Source organism: Elephantulus edwardii, unplaced genomic scaffold (genome assembly GCF_000299155.1).
Source record: "Elephantulus edwardii isolate Elephantulus edwardi_28Jun2011 unplaced genomic scaffold, EleEdw1.0 scaffold00068, whole genome shotgun sequence".
Classification (NCBI taxonomy): Eukaryota; Metazoa; Chordata; class Mammalia; order Macroscelidea; family Macroscelididae; genus Elephantulus; species Elephantulus edwardii.
Window position 1 is genome coordinate 2,335,062 of NW_006399818.1, and position 26,097 is coordinate 2,361,158.

Below are 26,097 nucleotides of genomic sequence, written 5' to 3' on the forward strand. Positions count from 1 at the left end.
GGTTGGTGGTTCAAACCAATTGCTGCTCTGTGCAAGAAAAACGTGGTAGTCTGCATTCACATATATTACAACCTAGGAACCCTGTGAGGCAGAACTACTTTGTCCAACAGGCTTGCTAGGAGTCTGCAATAACAACATGCTTCATTTGGCTCTGATCTATGGAAGCTTAAAAGATGGGATCACAACCTGCTTGTCTTACAGTATTCTACACAATCCTCAGTACTTACTCTTCTTTTCCTGAGGAGATTCTGAAATAAGGTGCTCTTTCAGACAAGTCCCTGCTCATAATTAGTGTATCGGTATGAGTAAAACATAAAATAAGCAATAATCTCTTTCAAACCAAGTAAGTTAAATAGAATATGACATTATGATAAAAGACAATTTTCTATTATTAATTAAAATATCTGCATGAGCAGTACCAAATCACCAAATTTCACCAAAGAAGAAGTAAATTTCATGAAGTTCCAAGGATCTTAGGACTGTTCAGTAGGACTGATAGGGTCTATGGACCACACCCTGAGAATGAGCAGCTTTCAGCCTTTATCATTAATAAAAAGCTTATGATCCAAGTTATTAACTCACCCACCAAGGTTCTGTCAAATACTTTGTTCTATGGGTTACAGAGAACTCTGAAAATCCACATAAAAATGGCGACACACTGTGACAGTAACTTTTTAAAAAAACTTAATCACTCTCAAAGTACATTCAACAATTTCACACAATCCATACCAAAATCTGCTAGCTTCAATTCTCCTTTTTCATTAATGAGGAGGTTCTGTGGTTTCAAGTCTCGGTGTAACACCTTTCTTCTGTGGCAATATGCCAAACCACGTAATATTTGATATAAAAACAGCTGTAACAAAGAAAATAGACATCAGTCTTACAAATAATGAGACATACTTTGGCATAAGCTCAGTTATGATAAGCGGAAAACCCAACAGGCCTACAACAGTAAAACAAGAACAATAACCACACCCTTACAAACAAAATCTTCTACGTAACTTTTTCCTAATTATAATTTTTTATTATATGTGAAACATTTGCCCCTCATTTTATGTCTTACAGTATCTATTTATAAAAATAAAATTAAATGAAACTATGTCTTAGTAGTAAAGGCTCATTTGCTACAGAAAATAGTTTGAAATAGACAATCCTTTAAAATAGCTAATCACAAGATTAAACACGGGAGTAAATCTAACTAGAAATACAAAAGATCTATGCAAAGAAAACAACAAAAAATTACTACAACTAGCAAAAAGAGACCTGGAGAAATGGAAGAATGTACCTCACTCATGGATAGGAAGACTCTAAATTGTGAAAATAAAAATACTACCAAAGGCAATTTACATGTTCAATGCAATCCCAATACAAATACCAATTTCATTCTTCAACAAGATGGAAATGGCAATCTCCAATTTCATTTGGAATGGAAAGAGGCCCCAAATAAGCAAAGCACTCCTTTGGAGGCATCTCACCCCCCCTGATTTCAAACCCTATTACACTGCCATAGTGGTCAAGACAGCATGGTACTGGTACAATGACAGATACATAGATCAATGGAATAGAACTGAGAAACCAGAAATCAGTCCATCTACCAATGGTCAACTGATTTTTGACAAGGAGATGAAATCAGTTAAGTGGGGAAACGACAGCCTTTTTAAAAAATGTGTTGGAAAAATTGGAAACCTGTCTGTAAAAAACTCAAGCAAGAACCACACCTCACTCCATACACAAAAACCAACTCAAAGTGGATCAAAGACCTAGGACTAAAACCAAAGACTATAAACTTCATTAGAGAAAATCTTGGAAGAATTCTAGAAGCCCTAATCTACAACAAAAACAGTCTTCCAAGCATCCTGAAAAACCTACAACCAGGAAAGGATAAAATAGATGAATAGGACCTTCTAAGAATAAAATCCCCTTGCACATCCAAAATCTTCTCCAACAGGGTAAAAAGGGAAGCCACAGACTGGGGAAAAAGATATGGCAATGAGATATCTGATAAGGGACTTGTAGCTACAATTTATAGAATACTCAAGCACCACAGCAAGATAAACAACCCAACTGAAAAATGGGCACAAGATATGAACAGACATTTCAACAAAGACATTCAGATGTCAAACAAACACATTAAGAAGTGTTCAAAATCCCTAGCACTAAGAGATGCAAATCAAAACAACGATGATATCATCTTACCCCAGTAAGAATAGCAAAATTCAACGGAGCAGCAAACAACAAATGCTGGCAAGGTTGTGGAGAAACTGGAACCTTATCACTGCTGGTGGGAATAAAATGGTGCAAACCACTATGGAAGGCGGTGTAGCGCTTTCTCAGAAAGTTACAAGTAGAAATACCATTTGACCTAGCAATTCCACTACTGGGTATATTACCTTAAAGAAATCAGAACTGCCACCCAAGCAGATGTATGCACACCCATTTTTATTGCTGCTTTGTTCACAACAGCAAAGAGTTGGAAACAACCCAAGTGCCCATCAACAAACGAATGGATAGAGGCGCTGTGGTACAGTTACACAATGGAATACTATGCTGCACTGAAAAACAAGAAACTCATGAAATATACAAAATGGGTGACACTGGAGGACAGTAGGCTGAGTGAAATATCTCAGTGACAAAAGGGTAAATACTGCATAATACCACTCTTGTAAAACGGGACTGACATCAGAGTTGTGGGGAACCTAAGAAAGAGGGGATAAATAATGAATACTGCATTGAAACAGATGAGGGAGAGAAGTGTTTAAAAGGAATACAGGATTAGGTATTATTTTCATGACAAGATTACAGAAAAAAGAAATGCATATTAAAGTGGACTGTGGACTTGGGATTGTATAACAATGAAAGAATTTTTTTTCTTTTCAAAGAGAAAAACAAACTGAGGGGAGGAGTGGGCAGGGAGAAAAATGTGCAACAATGAATGAATGGGGAAAAAATTAAATGGAAAGAATATACTGTAAAAAAAGATATATGTTGCATTAAAAACAATACAAACAAAAGAAACCTAAAAAACCACCTAGCAGGGCACGAAGGCTTACAGTTTGCTCATGAAATATTAGGAAAATAAACTACCACTAAAAAAATTAAACATCTGGGCAGTCCTTTAAAATAAGACATTGGAATTGGTGGTTTCATGTGAACTCTGAGGTGTCAAAGAATATGGTGCTCTATCTCTGACAAATTGTGTGTTATAAAAATAACCTAAACCAGCTTCTTTCACCCACTTCCTGGGTACTTTACTTTCAGTGACTCCTACTCAGCCTTCAAATCTGCTATGAGTCAGAAAGGGAGATCAGCACTGAGTGACTCTTTGAGGGAAACAGTTTCTGTAAAACTAATGGTAGGCTTTATGTTGTAGGTTTTGGTAGAAAGACAGATGTGATACACAGAAGATCTTTAATTAGGCATCAAAGCAGAGAGCCTCTAGTGACAAGGAATCAAGAGTATACCCTCAGTGTGCATGAGCACAATGAAAATAAGTCAGGGCAACGCAGAAACATAACAGGCTTGAATGAATCTGAAACAGCAGTTGGTAAGAAGAGAGAACTGCTCATAAGGTTTCAAGACTATAATCTTTACAGAAGCACATGACACTTTTCCCCAAGGCGGTGGGTTTGAACCACTGACCTTTCAGTTAGTAATAAACCATTTAAAGACTTAACATCAGGGTTCCTTTAAGTGTATACATATACATACACCAAAACGATATATTTAGGTATATGCACAGTCTATATGCATACACGTGCATGTATATATATGCATGTATGTGTGAATACACACACACACACATACACATTAGTACATATGCTGTTGTTTGTTGCCATCGAATCCACTATAGTAAGACCAACTGCAGTAAAGGACTGAAATTTTGTCCTATCTTGCAACATCCTTTAATCTGCACTACACTCAAGCCCACTGTGTCAACTGATCTCCTTGCCTGTATGTCTTTCTCGGACTATTTTGAATAGCATCTTTTTCTAAAGACTGGTGCCTCCTGACAACATGTTCAAACAATGTGAACAAGATTTTATCACCTTTATTCCCAAGGAGCACCCTGGATGCACTTGTTCCAAAGCAGATTTGTTTATTTATTCTCTTGGCAGTCCAAGGTATGTTTCTTCTTTGGTCATCTTTATTCATTGCTCATTTACTCAGCATATAGATTATAAAGGAAGGACAGAAAGCGGACAAGTAACTTTCCTGATTTTAAGACATGTAGTATCCCTTTTTCTGTTTAAATGGCAATTAACTATAGTGGAATTCTCCTCATTCTCCCTTATTCTGTTTAAACGACAATTAAGTGTTGTGGAATTCTCATTCTTCTCAATGTTATCCACAACTTATTACGATCCATAGAATAGACAAACATCTTTGCAGTCAATAAAACAGTACCTTTCTGATTTTCTCTGCTTTCAGTCAAGATCACCTGACATCACTAACAATATTCCTTGTTCAACAGTCTCTTTTGAATTCAGCCTGTATTTATGGCAATTCCTTGCCAGTATTTTTCTGCTGAAACTCCTCACTTAATATTCCATCAATTCCCAAGGCCTTATTTTTTTTTTCAATGCCATCAGTGCAGCTTGAACTTTGTCCTTTGGTCTTCTTCTGATGCTCTCTGTATCCTTCAATATTTATATGTATGTGCATATGCATGAAGGAGCTCTTGTGGCCTAGGGGCAAGGAACTTTTCTGTCAACCCAAAGACATGTGGTTCAAATCTACCAGGTGCTCTTTAGAGGGGAAATGGGGAATCTAATCTCATGTGATTTATAGCCTCTGAAAACCCACCAGAGGGTCAGCTGTAAGTGGGTTCCAACTTGATGGCACAGCAACAAAATGTGTGTAAAAAAAAAATTAAGGAGCCCTGGTCGCATAGTGTACTATGGGTCGGACTTCTAACTTAAGATCAGAGAAGAGAAATGGAAGTCTCTCTTCTTAAAGATTTACAACCTCTGAAACAAATAGAGGGTGGCCACGAGTCAGTAGCAACTTAATGGCAGAGTTTGGTTTTAGTTAAATTAAACCTTAAGTGCAGAGGAAAGTTCATGTGTTTAAAAAAATAAATTAGCGGGAATTGCCTATTTCCAGAATAGGGTTCTACAAACTATTAGATTGAGTCTGGATGAATAAATCTTTGCTAAACTGGAGCATATGAGTTAAGTAAAAAAGAATGCTAAGAACACAAATATATCAAATGCTTTTACTCAATTTTTTATTTTGAGTTTTATCTGGTATCAAGATTATACTATACTGTCTAGCTGTCCTCATTCATTAGAATAACATCATTAAAATCTGAAATTTAAGTTTTCAAAATGAAATAATACTCTAGCTATTTCAGGGGAGTCTGTCATTTGAAAAAAAAAGTCTTTTTAAAAAAAATACATAATTGTGATTTTCATGAAAGTTTACAGAAAAGTTGGATTTTCATTCATTCATTGTTGCAGTTTCCTCCTTCCCCCTTGCCTAGTTCACTTTGTTTTTTAAAATGTCTTCTGCAGAACACACACATTATTTGTATACATTTTAATTTTGAAATCATAGTTTTTAAAGCACAATACAGTTCTAAATGTATCCTATACCCAAAGAGAATCAGCATTATAATGTGAAAGGAAATATCAAAGGTTATTTTTAAAATCTTTTTAATGTGTAGTAGTTCTGGGAAAAGATCCAATCCTAAGAAACACTGTAGACTCAAAAATTCATTGTTGTTAAATGGTACCACCACTCTAGAAGGCAGTTTGATGTTTCCTCAAAATGATGAACATAGAAACTCCATATGACCCAGCTATCCCACTACTTGGAATATAACCCAAGGAAAGTAGAATTAAGACACAAACAGAGATTTGTACATCAGTGTTCATAGCAGCATTATTCACCATCAACAGAACATCACAGGCCCAAATGTCCAACTACAACCAGATTGAGAAACGGTGATATATTCACACAATAGAATACTATGTAGCACTAAGGAATAGCAATTTTGGAAATACACACTTGGAAAAATTTAGAAATACTACATTTAGAAAGATTTAGAAAAATACTACATAACTTGGAAGACACTGGAGAGCATTATGATGAGTGAAGTTAACTCAGTCTCATAGGACAAATTCTGCATAGGACCATAATTGTAAAAAATAGAAGGATAACCAGTAAAATGTGTATGGGAGATTAAGGGGGGCAAAGGGTGGTAGCAGAGGGTGAGGATGGGGTGGAAATTTTGCTGTTCTATTTTTTACAAAATTTTTGCAATGATTTATATTGTAATAAAAACAAAAGAAAAATCTTACTGTCAGCAATTCAGAATCTACTGACTCTAGAGCAGGTTTTCAGAGTTGTACACTGAAAAGAAGCTGCCCACATTTCTTACAAGGAACAAGGATGGTTTCGACTCTTTCCTTTGGTTTAGCCTTATCCACCAGAGCCCTCTTAAGTGTAATAAATAAAGGTTGTGAACGATTATATTCTGAAGACAATAAACTATTTAAATGTCAAATAAATAATTCTGAATTAGAATAGATATGGAGTGGCCATTCATTATGTAGTGTTTGCCTAAGCGCTAAATAAAACTTAGAACACACATGAAAACATACCTTTACATTGTGCATACTCATGATATTTCCACAGTCATCCATGTACTGTTTTAAGTCTTTGTCCTAAAAAAGAAAAAAAAATAGCACTCCATGTGCTACATAATTTTCAGAATGCAATGTAGATTCAATTAATTTTAAAAAATAATTGCTTTTCCAAGTAAAGGATATGCCACATACAAAATGCCATTAAATACCCATAATTAATGTTGTTGTTTCATGCCATTGTGTCACCTATGACTCATAGAGACCCAATGTACATTATTAGCTCTGAACCCTGCCCCTACACTGAGCCAATCTCATCATCTCTGACAAACCTAATCTCATTTTTCCAGTCACTGAGTAAATCCATCTCTTTCTGGATCTTCCTCTCCTGTGCTGTCCCTCCACCTTTCCAAGCATGAAGTCCCTCTCCAAAGACTGGTCCCTCCAAGCTATGTGCCCAAAATATGTAAGAAGCAGCTTCAAATTTCTTGCCTCTAGGGAGCAGCTTGGTTTCCCCCTTTCCAGGACAGACCTCTGTGTTCTCCTGGTAGTTGACGGTATGTTCAACACTCTTCTCCAGCACCACAGCTCAAAGGCACTGATCCTTCTTCAATCATCCTTAGTCATTGTCCAGCTCTCAAAAGCATTGCAAATAATTAAGAACACTATGGCCTGTACCAGGTACACCTTAGTCTCCAGACTGACACAGTTCTTCAGTACTTTGGAGAAATCTCTGACAGTAGACTTTGCCAGTGAAATTTGTCTTTTTATTTCCTGACTTCTGGTACCAAGAATATTGACTGTGGAACCAAGCAAGCTGAAGTTATCAACAATCTTAATCGCTTTCCCGTCGATCAAGAAGTTGCCAAATGGCCCAGTGATGAGAATATTTGCTTTCTTGATGATGTTAAGCTTCAGGCTATATTGAAGACTACAATCCTTGACCTTCTGCAGCAAATGCCTTATGTTCTCTTCCGTTTCAGCAAGGAAGGTTGGTGTCATCTGCTTAATGCAAGTTGTTGATGAGTCTTCCTCTAATCCTAATGCTACAATTCCTCCTCAAGAAGTCCAGCCTCCCAAATGGCCTGCTCTGCATATAGACTGAAAAAGTTTGGCAAGAGGAAACATCCCTGACAAACACCTTTTCTGATTCTGAACCACGGCAGTATTTTCCTGTTCTGATCTGACTACTGCTTCCTGGTCCAAATACAGGTTTCACAGTGTTCTGGGATCCCAAGTCTTCTCAAGGTTAGCCACAATTTGTTGTGATCCACACCCAGTCAATCAAACACAGATAAGATATTCCTCTGGTAGTCGCTGTTTTCAGCCAAGACCATTTAACACTGGCTAGGATGTCCACAGTGCCACAGCCTGTTCTAAACCTGGACTGTGCATCTTGCAGTTCTCTGCTGATGTTCTAGTCATTTCTGGGTAATCTTCAACAGGATCTTGTTTGTGTGTGATATGAGTGATATTGTTTGATAATTTACACACTATGCTAAGTCATCTTTTTTTTGAATGGGAATAAATGCAGATCTCTTCCAGTAAGCTGGCCAGGCAGTTGTCTTCCAGAATCCTTGGCATAACCTGATGAGTGCATCCAGGGAAGCATCTCTTTGTTGAACTATGTCAATTGGCATTCCATCAATTCCTGGGGCCTTCCATCAATTCCTTCAGTGCACCTTCAACTCTCTCCATCACCATAGGCTCTTGATCATATGTTGTTCCATGAAATTACTCTGTGTCAGCTATCTAGAAAGTTACTAAATCAAAGCAGGAGTGGCATCTACTTCCTAAACAACATGCCTCTGGAAATTCTATGAACTTTGATAAATGACAGGCCTTTTGTTCACAGGGTCTCTTTGAGTCGTGCTCAACTTGACGGCAATAAACAACAACATTTAAAAGGAAATTAACAGTTTATTAATTGCTTACCAGATACTCAAAGACCAGAGTCAAAGATTTATCTGTGTGAACGATGTCATGTAACGTAACTATATTTGCATGTTTTAAATCCTTTAATAGTGAAACTGCAGAACAAAAAAGAAAGTAAATAATTTAGTCTGTATTTTAAGTCTTTGTAAAATATTTAAATACATGACCTAATTGATTTTAAGAGTCTGTTAAATTTAAATCATTAATTCCCCAAAGGGATTGGTAATAGCTATTTAAAAGAATCAATTTAATAGTTATTTTGTGGTCTGGGTCTGGTATTCTAATACCTCAAAGAGTTAGAAATATTACCATACTCCTCTCCACATCATCTTGTGCTTTTTTCTTACATGTAAAGGTCAAAGCTTTTTTAATTCCGGTAGATATAAAGTGCCATATATTCCCCTGCTCCGTATTACTAACCAGTTGTTTCAAACCATTTTCTGAATCATCTAGTTTTTCTTTATAAAATGGTATCATGACGTATTAACTAATTATGTATATTAATTTGATTTTTATGCACCAATATATTAATATTTGTCAAATATTTATAAAGAAAATGTAATTTAAACTATGCAATACAGTTTAATCTGTCAAGTAATTGTTTTACCTTCTCTTATAGCTGTGCAGGGTGCACCTTCTTCATGTTCCAATCGGATCTCTTTCAATGCCACTAAATTCTCGGTTAATTTACTTCTGCCTTTGTATACAGTTGCATATGTACCCTATAAAAATATATATCACAAATGGCCATCTATAAAAGACCTTACCTGAGTATCTTATTTCTTAGCAGATACTAAATTCCACCCCCAAAGAAACCTCTACAATCACCATTTATTTTTCTAGAGCTAAGATGATTTTTCTCTTCTGTGTGCACATGTTTAAGACTTTCAACTCCAACAGAGTTAACCCAAATGTATAGAAACAAAAGGACAGTATTTAATCTACCTTTTTAAAAAAAAATCCTTATGACTTGAGTGAAAGGTTACAGAGCAAATCAGTTTTTCATTGACCAATTTATTCACACTGATTAAAATACTAAAAAAAAAAAACAAAAAAAAACCACCACTTATCTATTTCCTCTCTATTGTCATTTCCATTCCTCCATTTCTATTCTTTTCTACTTCTGAGCTTCATCCAGGTAAAATCCAACTCTTTTGTCCTCATGGTTGGTTACCCTAGCAAATTTATATTTCTTACTTTATTTTTCACTTTGTTGTTATATGCCATTAAGGTGGAGCCAACTCATGACTGATCTCCAGCAGGTTTTTCAGATGCTGTAAACTGCAGGAGAGTGTCCATTTTTCTCCCATGGAACAGCTGGTAGAGTCAAATGACACCCCTTAGGGTTGGCAGTGAAACACCTTACCCACTGGCCACCTTGGCCTATCTTATTAATTATCTGCCAGCTGAACCACAGATGGTTTGGTTCCATTCTTGAAAGGTATCTAAGGGCCAGTTACAGGAGATTCAATAGCCTTTATCAGATCAGTAAGACTAACCCTTTTGAATTTTCATCATTTTTCTCCCACTCTACTCAAAACTTTCTAATGTGATGCCTTTTAGAGCTGTCAGCAGCAATACCTGGGCCCCACCTAGGTTGATATAATTCATGATCTTGCAGCCTGTAGTCCATTAGTACTTTGGACTTGGACTGCTTCTCTATAACGTTAATCTTCTTCACAGTCCTTTGCTTTAGGCCAAGTAGAAAGAACAACTGCACCTTAAATAGTCACTAACAAGCTTTTAAGATCTCAGTTGCTATTCATTCCAAGTAGAATACAGAATCTTGTTCTTATGGACTATGATATGCCAACTAAATTTTATATCATTAAGACTACAGTCCTGATCAGGTTCAGTGTCTGGCTTTGCCTAAGTAGTTTTCCTAACTTGGTCCCCCGTATTCTCTACTCCAGTCATGGCATGGGTCTATTCGCAGCACTTATAATACATACATATATCTAGCAATAGAAATTTCCTCTGACAAAATTATTTATGTATATATATTTGCCAATGTTTTAATTTTGTTTTTATACTTTAAGGAGCCCTAGTAGAAAAGTGTGTAAAGTACTGGACTGCTAACTGAAAGTTATCAGACTGCTAACTGCTACTGAGATTGGGACGATAAGGGGGGAAATCTACTTTAAAAAAAAAATAGGTTTACTTACTTCTCCAAGCTTTTCCAGTTTGATATAGGTTTCCATTTTCCCAAACCCAATTTCTGACTATAAGAAAAGCAAACAATTACAAATTTATAGTGTTCATTCTTAAAATTTCAGTTACTTGTTTTACTCAGTTCAGGGAAACTATGTTGCTCTAAAGTGTGTTTTTTAATAGAAATAAAGAATGAACATCAAATTATTAAATATGTATCAAAAGTTTTAAAATATATTCTAGGTTAAAAAAAGCATTCACAATTAAAATTATGAACATATGTCTTATACAGATCAAATTAACATTCTTCTAAAAGAAAAAAATCTCCTAAAGACGTGACATTTTAAGATATTATAGCCTTTTAAGATACTAATAAAAAGCAACGTGTGAATGAATAGTGTGAAACACAAGAAAATCAATTAAAAAAAAAGCCACCGAAGGAGTTTTGCTTTTTCAAGGAGAGGAGTGAACTGGGGGTGGGAGTGGGGGGTTGGGGGGGGCGGGGAGAAAAGTGCAACAATGAATGAACGGAATTCCAAAATCTCTGTAGATGTTCACTGAAATTAATAAAAAACGAAAAAAAAGAAAGAAAGAAAACAAAAAAGCCACCAAAAACCATACTCTGCTACACACTAGGAAATATCAGCCGTGGATGATGTAACACACTTCTCATTTTTGCCATCAGCTCTCCATCCACCTACCCAATGCCACTGAGCCCATTTTTACTAATATTGACCATGCAATACAGAGCAAAATAGCCTAGCCTGTAACTCTTTAGGAAGCAGACTACCATATTTTTCTCAAGCAGAGCACCTGATGGCTGCAGAATGTCAACTTTGTAGTAAGCAGCAGAATTAAGTGAGTTCTCAAATCCATTGTTTTTAGACCTTGAATTTGCATGCCTATTTTGTATGGGGCCAAGAAATGAGACATCTATTTAATTACGGAAATGAAAATTCCAGAGGTAAAAAAAGATGAACAATTTAGGAATAACAAAAAATGCAAACAGATGGAAAGTTAAGAACTACTAAAGATTAATTAGGAAAAAAGGGTAAACAAATAGAAAAAGTACAAAACAAATAGAAAAAGTAACTTTCTTAATTTCCAAAGCTAAATAAATGGTTGAAGCCTCTCAAAAGGGACTATTCTTATTCTTTCTTTACAACGACATAAATCATACAAAAAGTCAACTGGAAAACTCAAGGTCAAGCAAAATTATCTTATCTTGGTAAGCTAATAAAAACTGATCAAAAGTTGTTGTTGTTGTTGTTGTTAAGTGCCACTGAGTTGAGCACAACTCTAAACAACAGATCTGCATCTTGTCCTGTTCTGTACCATCCTTATAATTCCCAATACATATAAGCCTACCACTTAACAATCTATCCCACTCAATCTTACTCAGTCTTCTTTGCTATCTACCTACCTTTCCAAGCATGATGCACCTCTCCAAAGCACAGCCTCTCCTAGAAACATACCCTATGTATGTGAGACAAAGCTTTGTCATCCTTGCCTCCAAGGAGCAATCTAGTTGCACTTTCTCCAAGACACATCTGTTTGATGTTTTGGCAGTCCACAGAATATTCAGCACTGTTCTCCAATACCACAACTTAAAGGTATCAGTTCTTCTGTCATCCTTATCCACTGTCCAGCTCTCAGATGCACAGCAGGTGACTGAAAAGACTATGGCTTGAATCAGGCACACCTTCATCTTTAAATTGATAATCACTGTTCTTAAGAACTCTGGTGAGGTTTCTGACAATACAGTTTCCTGATGCTATAAGCCACCAAATCTTCTGAATATTGGTACCAAGGGTGTTGACTCTGAATGTAAGCAAGTTAAAATAGTTGACAATTTCAGTATTTTCTCCATCTATCATGATGTTGCCACTGGTTAAGATTTTTGTTTTCCTGAGGCTGAGAACATCCCAAAGAGGCTCAACACTCTACATTGAAGTCTGCAATCCTTGATCCTCTGAAGAAAGAACTTCAAGTTCTCACTTTCAGCAAGCAAACTGTGTCACTGTGTCCATCTGCATAACAAAGTTTGTTGATGAGTCTTCCTCTGATTCTACATTCCTCTGATGCTGCCTTCTTCATAAAGTTTCTCAAACAACTTGCTCAGCATACAGATTGGATAGGTGTGGAGAAAAGGCAGAGCCGTGGCACATGCTTTTCTGATTTTTAAGCAGGTAATGTGCCCTGGCTCTGTTCTGACAGACCAATAGCTACAGGTTTTACACAAGCATATTAATAGCCACAAGTAGTATTATTGAATAACTAACAAGTGCTGCTTTTAACACTCCAGTTTTTTCTCCCCATAAAGGCTTAAAATTATGGTCCAGAAAATTTTGAAATCACTACATAACTTGGGAGAAACTGTGGGGCATTATGCTTAGTGAACTCACTCAGTCTCATAAAGATAAATACTGCAGATGAAATATGTTTACGGCATTGAAGTCTATGGGGGAGAGAATAGTCTAAAAGTATTATATTTTAGGGCATTATTTTTATCGTAGGAGTACGCAATGGGGGTTGCAGAGTGGATTATATTTGGGGGTAGGGGGTGGGGTTTGGGGAGGTGAGGGGGGGATTGTGTACCAATGAGGGAGTTTTTCTTTTGCTTTTCAAGGAGAGGAGCAAACTGGGGGGGGGGGATGCAGGGAGAAGGGTGCAACAATGAATGAATGGAATTCCAAAATCTCTGTAGATGTTCATTGAAATGAAAAATAAACAACCTAAATTAAAAAAAAAACAACACTGCTTAGGATCATTATTATAAAAACAGAAGGATATCCGGGAAAATGTGTATAGGGATCCAAGGGGGCTGGGGCGAAGAGACAGAAGTAGAAACAGAGAGGGGAGGGTGAGCAGGAGGGGAGATCATAGGGTTTCACAATCTGGGAGGAGGTTGAGAGGGAGAGAGATCCAGTGGGGACAGAAAGACAGAGTAATGGTGAGCATGGTTTAATAGTAAATGTCTTTATAAAACAATGCATGGAAATGATTATATGAAACACAATATGAAGGATAGTGTGAATCACAATGCATATGAATTTTGTGTGCAAATTGTTGTAAAATTTAAAAAATAGTTGTTGTTTTTAAAAAAATAACTGAGGAAAAAATTAAGTTGTAGAACTGTGACACACTCTCCCATCAGGGTTATATGACTGAAGGTTATAAGATTATTAGAAATGTGCTGCTATTATTAGCTATCCCAAATACAAGTAACTTTTAAGTTGCAGCACAGAAAATGCTACATTCTGATATTAATTCAAAATAATCTTTAAATTTATTATGTTTAATATAGTCCTTTTATATATTGTCTTAAATAACTAGTACTTTACAGAAGGTAAGTGTAATGGTAAAAGAAACTGCAACTATTGATGATGCTATATACCATGAAGTCAGAACCAACTCATAGCTGGCCCTCCCCCAGATTTTCAGAGGCAGTAAATCACATGAAAGTTGATGACTCATTTTGCTCCCACATAGCAGCTAGTGGATGTGGACTGAATGCCTTCAGGTTGGTAAGGCAATTCCTTAGCACTAGGCCACCAGAGCTCCCTTAGAAACTTAATGTCTTTCTTATACTGATTTTCAGAATACACATCTTTATATTCATAAATTAGGGACAACTATAAATTTTGCCATGAATTTTCAAGTTGGTGGAGGGAGGGCATATGGAAAAGCAATGTAAAACAGTATGAACAAAATTAAAATAGCAGAAAAAAAACAGAAAAGTACATGGGAAAATATGACTGCAAACTAGAAACATTTTCTTCTCAGCACAGGAAAATTCTATTATTTATCTTGCTATCCAGAATTTCAGTAAAATACCAAATATACTTAATTCCAATGGTGATTATATAAAATGCTTGGGTTCGTGTTAAAACAATAAATAGACTGTGAAGATATAAAGATTATCATATAATATAAAGTACAAATACGAATATATAAATGACACATCAAAAAATTAACATTACAAACTTTAGAGAATGAAGTTGAGACTCGATATTAGAATATGCTGAAAGTCTTTTTAAGAAAAACAAATACTGTACTATAATTATGAGGAGAAACTTAAATTTTATCAAATCAGTTAATCAAGTATAGAACTGAATCTCATCCATATAGACAGAGAATTCAGACAAAAGGCACTGTTCCACCAGTGAGTTGTCAGGCACAGTTCTACCAGTGAATTGTCTGTCAGAAACTAATTTAAATAATAAATGTTCTCACTCTACCTGCCATTTTCATAATTTCCAACTTAAGAATTTAATAATTACATCCAAGTATTACATATTGGATCATTAAATGGAATTTTTAAAACATTCTGCTTGCATTTTTAACTGCTGAATATGTAGAGATTAACAATAGATATAGTGACTAGCTTGTTGATACCCTCTCCTACAGAAATTATTCAGAGGACAAAGGACAAAGCTCATTTATTCAACATTTAGCAACCACAGCTAGGTATTGAGGATACAGAGAAGATGAAATTCAGGATTTTATGAGTTCAGAACCTACAGGCATGGCATATAACAACAACAACAACAGGTTGTTGTTAAAGTTTCAAAGCTCTATAAAAAAGTATTAACAAAAGAAATGGAACAGTAAGCTTTATCTTTCAATGTAACATAAAATTTAATCTAATTGTTCTCCAGACAAATGAAGATTTTTTTTCTGATACTTTACTGTTCTAAGGGACAATTTTACTTTTTAAGTTTCCTTTTTGGTTGTTAGTTTCAATGAGTGGAGTACGACTCACAGCAACCCTATAAACAGATCTTGGCTTTGCTCTATCCTGTGAAATTCTCATTATCTCTGATATACTTGGGTCTACTGGTACAATCACTGTGTCAATTCGTATTTGTTGAGGGCTTCCTCTCTTTCTCTGACCCTCCATTTTTCCAAGACTGATGTCTTTTTCCACTGACAGATCTCTCCTGATAACATGCCCAAAGTGAGTGAGGTAAAGTTTCACCATCCTTGTTTCCAGGAATACCCGTGCTGCACTTTTCCCAAAACATAACCACTTGTCCTTTGGCAGTTCATGGGATATTCAGCACTCTTCTCTAATACCACAGCTGAAAGATGATTCTTCTTCCATTATCTTTATTCACTGTCCAACTTTTACATGCTCGCCAATAACTTCTGTTCAGGTTATGCTTTTATAATGTTAGTTGATGAGGGACAATTTTTTTTTATCCTTAAGTTAAAAATTTTTTAAGTTTTCCTATAATTCAATGTAATTTGTAAACAGTGTTGAGAGTTATAGAAGAGTTCTTCTTTGGATCTGGCCACTAACAACCTGTACTGCAGTTATAAAGAAGCATATACCTGAGTATGCTGCTGATAATGAATTTAAATTGAGTAAACAAATAATACTCAGGCATATACAGGTTCCATAAATATCATTCTAAAAAGGGATAGGAGTAGGCAGAAATAGAATGAGAAGACTCAGGGGGAAAAAAGATTTTTTCTGCTTAGGTGAACTACAGAGTTACTTCAGGCATGCCACTCCTCGGAAAAGGACATTACAAAGGAAAAAACAGAGGGTCAGGGAAAGAGGAAGATCTGTCAACAAGATAAAATGACACAGAGACTGTAACAATGAGTTCGAGCGTATCAGAGATGATGATGATGGTGGAGGACTAGGTAAAGTTCAAATCTGTCGTTCATAACATCGCTGTCAGTCATAGTCAACTCAACTGCATTCTTAGAAATGTGTTCTTTTTCAATTATGAAGGGACAGAAAACATGCTGTAAATATTTTTTCCTTACAAAAATTACTCTTTGCAGCATTCTAACACAACACGTACATAATAAAATGAATTACTAAATATGGTTGGAGTTTGAAAAGCACTTCTACACTTCATGCATTTGTTCTTCTCAGAGACATCAGGATTTGATATCTCTTTTTCTCACTAAAAATAGTAACAGAATAAATATGTTCTACATTGCTAACACTGAAAATACAATGGTTGGGATTACCTTAAATCCTGATCTTGGAATTCCAGAGAGGTACTTGAAAGCAGACTTCCCCAATGCAATAGTGAGTTTGAATCTTGGTTGTTTTAGAACAACGTATTGGTAGAACCATGAATACAGACTCCAAAAACTCAGTGATTAGAAAGGACTGGACTCTTTAAACTAAGATGCATAGCAGTATTATTCACTATCACAAGAACATGGAAACAGCCCAGATGTCCAAGCACAAATGAATGACTTGAGAAATTATATATTCACACTATGGAATACTATGCAACACACAGGAACAATGATTTTGCAAATTATTACCTAACTTGGGAGGGAAAGGAGAGCATTATGCTGAATGAACTAACTCAGGCCCACAAGGTAATATATTGTATAAAACCATTATTGTAAAATGAGTATACAGATCCAAGGGGGGAGGGGTGGAAGAAGAAGTATGAGGATGTGCAGGGCATGGGTGAGGATTAATCATAGGGTTACAATTTGATAGGGGTGTGAGGGAAATTGGAAGAATCTGTTCTGGGGGGAAAAAAATTCTAATTCTGTAAATAAACCAGTATATATTTTTTAAAAAAGGAAAAAATTTCTAAGATGAATTTTCAAAATACATATTTTCTTCTATGTTTCTGTTATTGTTAGGTACCATCAAGTCAACTACAACTCACAACAACCCTATAAAAACAGATCTGAACTTTGCCCTATTCTGCTTTATTCTCACCAACTCCAATGTGTTCAAGCAGTGTTAAGAGTCACTGGTGTCATTCTATCTTGTAGAGGGCTGTTTTCTCTTTTTCTGATCCCCCACCTTTCCCAGTATAATACCTTCTTCCAAAGACTGGTAACTCTTGACAATATCCCTACAGTATGTAAAACTAAGGGACACCCTGGTTGCATTTCTTCCACATGACAAATTTGTTTGTTCTTTTGTCATATCATGGGATACTCTTCTCCGATTTACAATTCAAAAGCATCAGTTCTTCTGTCATTTTCACTCACTGCCCAACTTTCAGATGCACAGGAAGAAATTTAAAAATACCATGCATAGCTTGCATTAAGTGTACCTTAGTCATTAAAATGACATCATTTATTACTGTGGAGAAATCCATGACAGCAGTATGGGTGTTAATTGTCCAAGTAAAATGAAATTGTTGAAAACATCAATGTTTTCTTGTATCACAATGTTGCCAGCTGGTTCAGGGTGAGGATTTTTCTTGATACTGAAGTGTGAGTTATACTGAAGACTATAATCTTTGATCGTCTGAAGCAAATGCGTCATGTCTTCTTCACTTTCTGTAAGCAAGGCTGTGTCATGTGCATAACGTAGGATGTTGATGAGTCTTCCTCCAATCTTCATGTCATAGTTGTCTAGATAATTGCATTTATTTTTCATAAAATTTGGGTAGGCCAAATCAGTCCTGTTATATGCCACTGGGTATAACATAATTACAGGAGTAGCAAAGATCTGGTGAATTCTGCTATAGGTTTCTTTCATTAGTCTAATAATTAACTGCATGTATTTTTTGCATGCTGAATTAGAATATTAACTATCTCATCAACTACAAATGAAAATGAAACTGAACTTCACCAACCCAGTAATCAACATTTTAGCATATTATTGTTATATGCTGTCTAGTGGAACAGATTTTTAGCTGATACTCTAGTTGTTTTCAGAGGCTGTAAATCACACAGGAAGAGAATGCTCATCTCTCTTTCATGAAAGCTGGTGGATATGAACTGTCTGCCTTTGAGTTGTCAGTGTAATTCCTTACCACTAAGCTGCCAGAGCTCCCATTATTGTTGTTGTTAGGCGCCATCAAATCAAGCACAACTCATAGCAACCCTATGAATAAAATATCTGAACCCTGTTCTATCCTGTACCATCATCACACTTTCTGACACACAAGAGTCCACTGCAGCAGTCACCTTGCCAATCCACCTGGTTGAGGGTCTTCCACTCCTTCGCCAACCCTCTACCCTTCCCAACATCATGTCCCTCTTCAAGGAATAACACCTCCTAGCAAATATCCAAAGTATGTGAGGCGAAGTCTCATCATTCTTGTCTCCAAACATCACTCCAACTGCACCCTCTCCAAGACATATCTGTTCGTTCTCTTGGCCATCCACAGGATGTTCAGTGCTCTTCTCCAACACCACAGCTCAAAGGCATCAATTCTCTATCACCCTTAGTCACTATCCAGGTCTCAGATGCATAGTGCTAGTAATAGGAAAACTATGGCCTGAATCAGACGCATCATAGTCATCAAACTGACATTAATAGTCCTCAGTAATTTAGAAAGGTCCCTACTCGCAGATTTTCCCACTGCAATGCATCTCCTTATTTCCTGACTGCTCCTACCAAGGGTGTTAACTGCGGATCCAAGAAAGACAAAGTTGTTCACAGTTTCAATCTCCCCTCCATCCATCATGATACCACCTACTGGTCCAATGGAAAGAATCTTTGTTTTCTTGACATTGAGATGCAATTCATAATGAAGGCTGCATTCTTTGATCTTCTGCAGTAAGTGCCTCAAGTCTGCGTTACACAGGTTATTGATGAGTCTCCCTCCACTCCTGATGACACTTCATAGTGTCCAGCTTCTCAGATAATTTGCTCAGCATATGACTGAACATGTATGGAGACAGAATACATCCCTGACACATCCCCTTCCCAATTATAAACCATGCAGTGCTCTCCTGCTCTGTTTGCCTAACAGCCTGCTGACCCAGGTATGAGTTCCAAATGAACACAGTCAAGTGCTCTGGGATTCCCATTATTCTCAATGTCAGTCACAACTTGTTTTGTGTAAACTCTATGAACAAAGAGGATAAACAAGTAAACAAAGAGGATAGATACAGAGCTCCCTATAAAGCATGACTAAATGTGGTGTTCTGGATGAGACAGAAAAAGAAGAGTAACAAAAATCATATTAAGATTTGAACAATGTGAAGGTTTTAGATAGTAAGAATTTATCAGTGATGGTTCCTTAACCATAATAACTGAAATAAAATAACAAAAGAAACTGAGTACTCAATAATAAAAAAAAAAAAATAAATAAAATGGGAATTCTACAGATTTTCTTTCTCATGACCATCAAGTTGAAACCAATTCATAGTCAACCCTCCATCAGGTTTCCAATGTTATAAATGCACCTTGAAATTGTAAATGAGACTAACCACAGTCCTCTCTTGCACTGGTTGGTTGACACAAACTGTCAGAAGAGAAGAATATTTTTTTAGTTAACTTCTCAAAGACTATGTATCACTAGAGCTCCCTTGTGTGTATTAGTAATTTTTCTATCTAAAACTATTCTGAATAAGAAATACTTTAAAGAGAAAGTCAATGAGAATAAAGAAGAAGATGGGATATACACTAGGGAAGAACACCTACTGTAAGAATCCTGAAAATCTGGACAGAAGAAAGGATAATTTCTCAATAATAAAAGGAGAACAGAATGGGGAAAGAGAAAGGTAAATACAGATGTTTTTTTATTGAAAGCTTTTGGAATGGCTTATATAAGGAGCGATCACCTGCTTAGAGTAGGAGAAGTGGCACTAGACAAAGTAAGACTAAGGCAGCAGGCAATATTGATGGTTCCTTTGAAGGTGCTGCTGTTAGATGCCATCAAGTCAAACATAACTTACAACCACCTTATGAACAACAGATCAGAATCTTGCCCTATCCTCTGCCATCCTCATGATAATCTGCTATGCTCAAGTGCATTGCTACAGTAATTGTATCAATCCATTGGGCTGAGGGTTCTTCCTCTCTTTCTCTAACCCTCTATCTACCTCATCTTGATTTAGAAGTTGAGAATCATGAATTTATAGCAGAACCAATCAGTCCCATTCAATTACTTTCCCTTTCTAAACAGAGATACATTCTTTGTCCAGTTTCTTATTTCTTATGCAAGTAAAGGTTTTCATTTGAACTATCCTAATAATTACATAAAACTCATCTCATTGTTGTACAGTCAAATAAACTCTAGCTGACCCTCCATTGGTTTCTGAGGCTGTAAACAGTACTACAGAAGACTGCTCCTTTCTCCCTCAGAGCTGCTGGTGGATTAGAACTGCTAGAGAGGCATAACCTTTGGGTTAGGAGCACAACTCATTATAGACTACGTCACCAGAGCTCATATACTTTTATTTATATAAACAAACAAACAAACAAATGAAGAGAGACTTAAAAAGCAAAGACAGCACTCTAATGACCTATGGTAGGTATGATTCAAGCCCTTCCCTTATATGCATGTCAAAGCTGAGAACTGATGCATTAGAATTCTTATGCTGGCAAATAAAGTTTAACATAACATGGATTGGCAGAAGATTAAGTCTTAAAAGGACTGCAATCAAAAAGTTTCTTAGAAGTGGAGATGGTGGAATTTCAGCTTACTCATTTTGAACATATCAACAGGAAAAAACAATTTCTGGAAAAGGGTATCACAGTCGGTAAAGTAGAGGGCTGGACTATGACTCATAATGACCTATGAACAATAGACTCACACATTGCCCTGTCTTGTTACATTATCATACCTCCATCATGCCTGAGCCCAAAGTTTTAATCACTGTGTTAATCCATCTCGCCTAGAGTCTTCCTCTCTTTACCTGGCCCCTTTACCTTTCCTAGTATGATGTCTTTTTACAAGAATTGATGCCTCCTGATAACATGCCTAAAGTATGTGAGATGCAGTTTCATTATCCTTGCCTGTAAGAGGCACCCTGGCTATACTTCCTCCAAGACAGAGTTGTTTGCTCCTTTGTGGTCCATAGCACATTCAATACTCTTCACCAACATCACAATTCAAAAGTACAGATTATTTTTTCGTTCGTTCTTAATCACTGTCCAACTTTCAGATGTATGGAAAACAACTGAAAATACCAGGTATTGGATTAGGTGCAACTTAGTAATAGGATTCCACATTGGGCAGATGCTGCTAATGGTGTTTCTTCCCCTCATGAAGTTAGAAAAGACAGGACACCTCCATCACACCACTTTTTAACAGTGTTTGAGTATTAGCCGAAACTATAATTGATGGTCCCAATTCACCCAGAGATACCCCAAATGAAATGCTTGACAATCTACTTCCAAAAGGTCAGTCAGAGCCTTGAAGAGTTTCTGTAGCTCCACTCTGCACAAATGGGTCATCAGTAGTAGAGAAAGACTTAAAGCTAGCACCACCCAGACCAATGAAACAAGGAGATCTGAAAGTATGTAAAGCCAAAAACTTACCAAGGATGCTCTACGAGACCGCCGACTCATTGGCTGATCAAATGGTGGACTGTTTATCTGCAACTTTTCAAGATATCCATCGGGTATTCTGATATCAGCAGGCAATGATAATCGCTTATTCAAATCCTAAAAAAAAGAGAAAATAGGTGTCATTTGTCTCTATGAAAAATGTTAAATGGATATTTACTGACACACATGCTTGCTTCTTTACATATCCAATAAAGCGCGCGCAAGCGCACACACACACACACACACACACACACACACACACACTTATATGGTTACCTCCATTGAGATCCGTCGGTGTATACGATTTCTAAGACAAACACCTGTAGGGGACTGGACTTCATCAGACGATGTCCCAGAAGCTTGGTCACTCTCACCATCTGATCCCATTTTTAAATTTTCATGAACAATATCTGTAACAAGAAATGAAACATTATCTACCTAAAAGATAAAATATATACTACTATACTAAGAGCTCTCTGATGGCTTAGTGGTCAGGAGTGGTAGTGCCAATCCAAAGGTAAATGTTTCAAATCTACCAGCTACTCCATAGAAGAAGAATGAGCAATCCCCTCCTGTGCAATTTACAGTATCTGAAAACCCACTGGAGGGCCAGCTACAGGTCGGTTCTGACTCGATTATCCATAACAACAGCAACAACTAGGTTTATTATCCCTATAGATAAGAGACAGAGAGCTGACAGAAAAATAATAGCCTATATTAAATGAAAAGGTGGAGGATTTAAAAAAAAAATAGCCTAAAAATACTTTTATGTTCTGGGTGCCAAAAATATGCAATTAAGAGATCAAAACATAATTCATATATTTAAAATAATAGTTGTAGTTGTGTACCAGTAAGTTGGAAATGACCTACAGCTGACCCTCCAGTGAGTTTTCAGAGTCAGTTCATCACATGGGAGGAGATTGCCCATCTATCTCCCCGAGAGCAGGTGGTGGCCTCGAACCACGTGCCTTCAAGATTGCAGTGCAGCTTCTTGCCAATTAGCAGACAGATGTTACACATTCCACCACAAAGACTCCCAAGTCTGGAAAAGACCAGGGGTCAGGAAATGTGGCCCATTTTAGTATAACCCCAAGTTAAAATAGTTCAGGGTTGTGTTTTGGTTTTGGCTTTTTTTAATGCCCTTGAGATACATCCAAGTTGCTTACACACGTCAGTACTACACATCTTTATTGTTGAGCATAATACTATGACATGGAAGTGCTAGAGTTTGCTTAACCATTCATCCTTTGAGGGACAGTTTAGTTATTTGTTTTTGTGGATTATTACACAAAAACTGTTATGAACACAAAAAATAAAATGTGTTTTGCCTTTTCACAGAATTATAAAGTAAAAGAAAGAGGATGCAAGAGATCCCACAAGTAACCTACAAAGCCAAAATTAGATTGGCCCTTTAGAAAAAGTGTGGCAATGCGTGCTTGATCTACAATCAGCAAAACATCAATCAGCAGTCAAACACTGCAGTCAAGGTAAGTCCTAACTGGTAGTGTTTTCTGATTTCCACTGTATAAATACTCCTTCCTAATAATTTCAACTATCTACATGGTATCACTGATGTACAACAAAGCAAATCAAACTTGTCAGAGCTTGGAGTAAACATGCAGTTGTGGTGTTGTTGTTGTGTATGTAGAGTAGGAACCAACCCACAGCTGACCCTCCAGAGGCAGCTAATCACATAACAGGAGATTGCTTCTGCTTATCCTTCTCCCGTGGAGCAGTTGGCGGCCTCTAACCACAAGCCTTTGGAAGTGCAGCGCAGCTTTGTGCCACCAGGCCAACAGTAGCACACTATTATATTTTGTAAAACAGACACAATAGAAAAAACATGAAAATAATTTAGGAATTAATGAGGCTTACATATTTATTATCTCTGCTTTTAATAGAACTTTAATCATATGTTTATATAACTTACATTTTAATAATACCTATGTTTAACAATCAGCCTATAAAATTGATAAAATGTTAACAATATATTTTATTAATTAGTATGAATCAGTTTCAGGCATCACTGCTAGAGGTATACAAAAGAAAATCTTTTTGTAAGGTTTCCTCTGCAGATATAGACTATGTGTGTTTTCCATAGATAAAATTCCTGTGAATGAAGTTCATATTCCAAAATTAATAAAACACCAGGGTAAGTATATAAACAGAATAAAACTCTCAGGGACCAGAAATAACATATTACTGAAGAAAGAAACATGCAGATAACTATTTTTCCCTAGATATTTAAAAGGACATAGTGCTAATCCTATCACAACTAAAGTGATAATCACATAATCACAAAACGGACTGACAGCTTCTGAAAACCCACTGCAGGGTCAGCTCTGAGATGACTATGACTTGACAGTACATAACAACAATTATCACACTAAGCAGTATGTAAAGTGGTTACAAATGTATATATACATCTGAAGGATTCCAAAGGAATGACTCTAAATTCTAAATCAAGCAGCCTTTCAGCCTGCAATCTGGCATCCATCTCCCCAGTATTTTTGTTTCCTTCCTGGCAGACAGGTTTTCCAAATATTAGCTCTCTGTAGCTTGAGCATTACTACCTCTCTAGAATCTTTTTAATATTGCTTCTATTCTCAATTTGATTTTCATCTCACAAGAGAAATCAGATAATAAGGTTGGCTGACTTCCATACAATTAAGACTTAAATATATACATGAATTACAGTAAAAAACTTGATAAAATAATCAACCAAGTTACCTAATCTGCTTCCATTTCTGGGCATTGCCATGAAGGAGCCAAGGCTTCCTCCAATTACACTGTGTGGTCTCCGCAATGGTGGCTTCTTAAAAGACCCTGTGTACTGATGAAGGAAGGAATGCATACTGTGAGATGTTGGAGGCCTGCCATTCTTCACAATAGGTTCTGTGGTTCAAAGTATTCAAGTATCATTCCATTTACAGGCCAAGATCCAGGATCACATGAGAAGGATTGAGAAAGCAAAAGAGAAAACAAAGTAAAATATTATCATTTGATCTTTATATTCATCTCATTTCTTTTATCACTTTACACATATTATTAGAATTGAACTTATTTCTAGAATAATATACTTTAAAAAGTTTTTAGATTTGTGGTTGGTCTGTTAACATACATATCTTATAAAATATTCACTATATAAACATAAAATTACTAAAAAAATCCTTGATTTATGATGCACTGCTTATTTTGCCTTCAAGATTGTTCTGATACTTCTTGTTATGTGCCATCGAGTTGCCTGCGACTCATAGCGACCCTATGTACAAGAGCTCTAAACGCCGTTCTATCCTATGCCAACCTAGCCATCTCAAAAGCATTCATTCCCACCAATCCACTCACAGAATCGATCCATCTCATCGAAGGTTTTCCTCTCCTTCGCCGCCCCCTCCATTCTGCCAAACATGTCCCTCTCCAAGGACCAGTCCGTCCTTGCAACATGCCCAAAGTATGTCAGACGAAGCTTCAGAATCCTTGACTCCAAGCATTCCAGCTTCACCTTCTCCAGGACAAACCTGTTTGTTCTCCTAGCAGTTCATGGTATATTCAACACTCATCTCGAGCACCACAGCTCAAAGGCATAAATTCTCTATCATCCCTATTCACTGTCCAACTCTCTGACGCAGTTCTGATACTAGTCCAACATTTATTGACAGCCTAGTATGGCCTATGGGATGAGGTATGATGTTTACAGTGAAAGACATAGTGTTAGCTTAAAGAAGCTAGACATTTTTAAAAACATACTATCAATTAGTGAACTGATAACAGTACTCAAGCAAAAGCTTCTTTAGTGAACTGATAATAGTATTTAAATAGAAGCATTTAAGTATAAATCAAAATATCCTAAATTTGAGGTTTTTCTAATTTAAAAGTCACAGACCTTTAAGCAACAAGAAACACACTACCAAGCTAGGATGTCCTTTTCTAGTTGTTGATTTTTCCTGATGATGTGTCCAAAGGAAGTGAAGTCTCACCATTCTCACTTGTAAAAAGCATATTATTTCTTTGAAGAATAATTTCAATTAGTCCTTCAAGTAGTTCACCATGTATTTAATATTTTCAACAATTCAAATGCATCTTGTTTTTCTTTCTCATTTTCCAGGTTTTGAAGCATACAAGTTGACTTAAAAGACATGGCTTGGATCAGATGCACTTTAGTCACCAAAATAATACCCTTGTGTTTTAAAACTT

At 36.5% G+C, this 26,097-nt stretch overlaps 1 protein-coding gene across 1 annotated transcript in view; it reads right to left on the bottom strand.

Moving 5' to 3' along the window:
* The window catches only part of CDK17 (cyclin-dependent kinase 17), a 46,424-nt gene that overhangs the window by 15,560 nt on the left and 4,767 nt on the right, over positions 1-26,097 (bottom strand). The window contains exons 2-9 of the mRNA XM_006888496.1: positions 24,634-24,798; positions 22,180-22,313; positions 21,895-22,020; positions 10,688-10,744; positions 9,130-9,244; positions 8,523-8,617; positions 6,606-6,668; positions 730-853 (exon numbers count right to left, since the gene is read on the bottom strand). Coding sequence (XP_006888558.1) covers positions 730-853; positions 6,606-6,668; positions 8,523-8,617; positions 9,130-9,244; positions 10,688-10,744; positions 21,895-22,020; positions 22,180-22,313; positions 24,634-24,798 — 879 coding nt within the window. The remainder of the gene's footprint in view (positions 1-729; positions 854-6,605; positions 6,669-8,522; positions 8,618-9,129; positions 9,245-10,687; positions 10,745-21,894; positions 22,021-22,179; positions 22,314-24,633; positions 24,799-26,097) is intronic.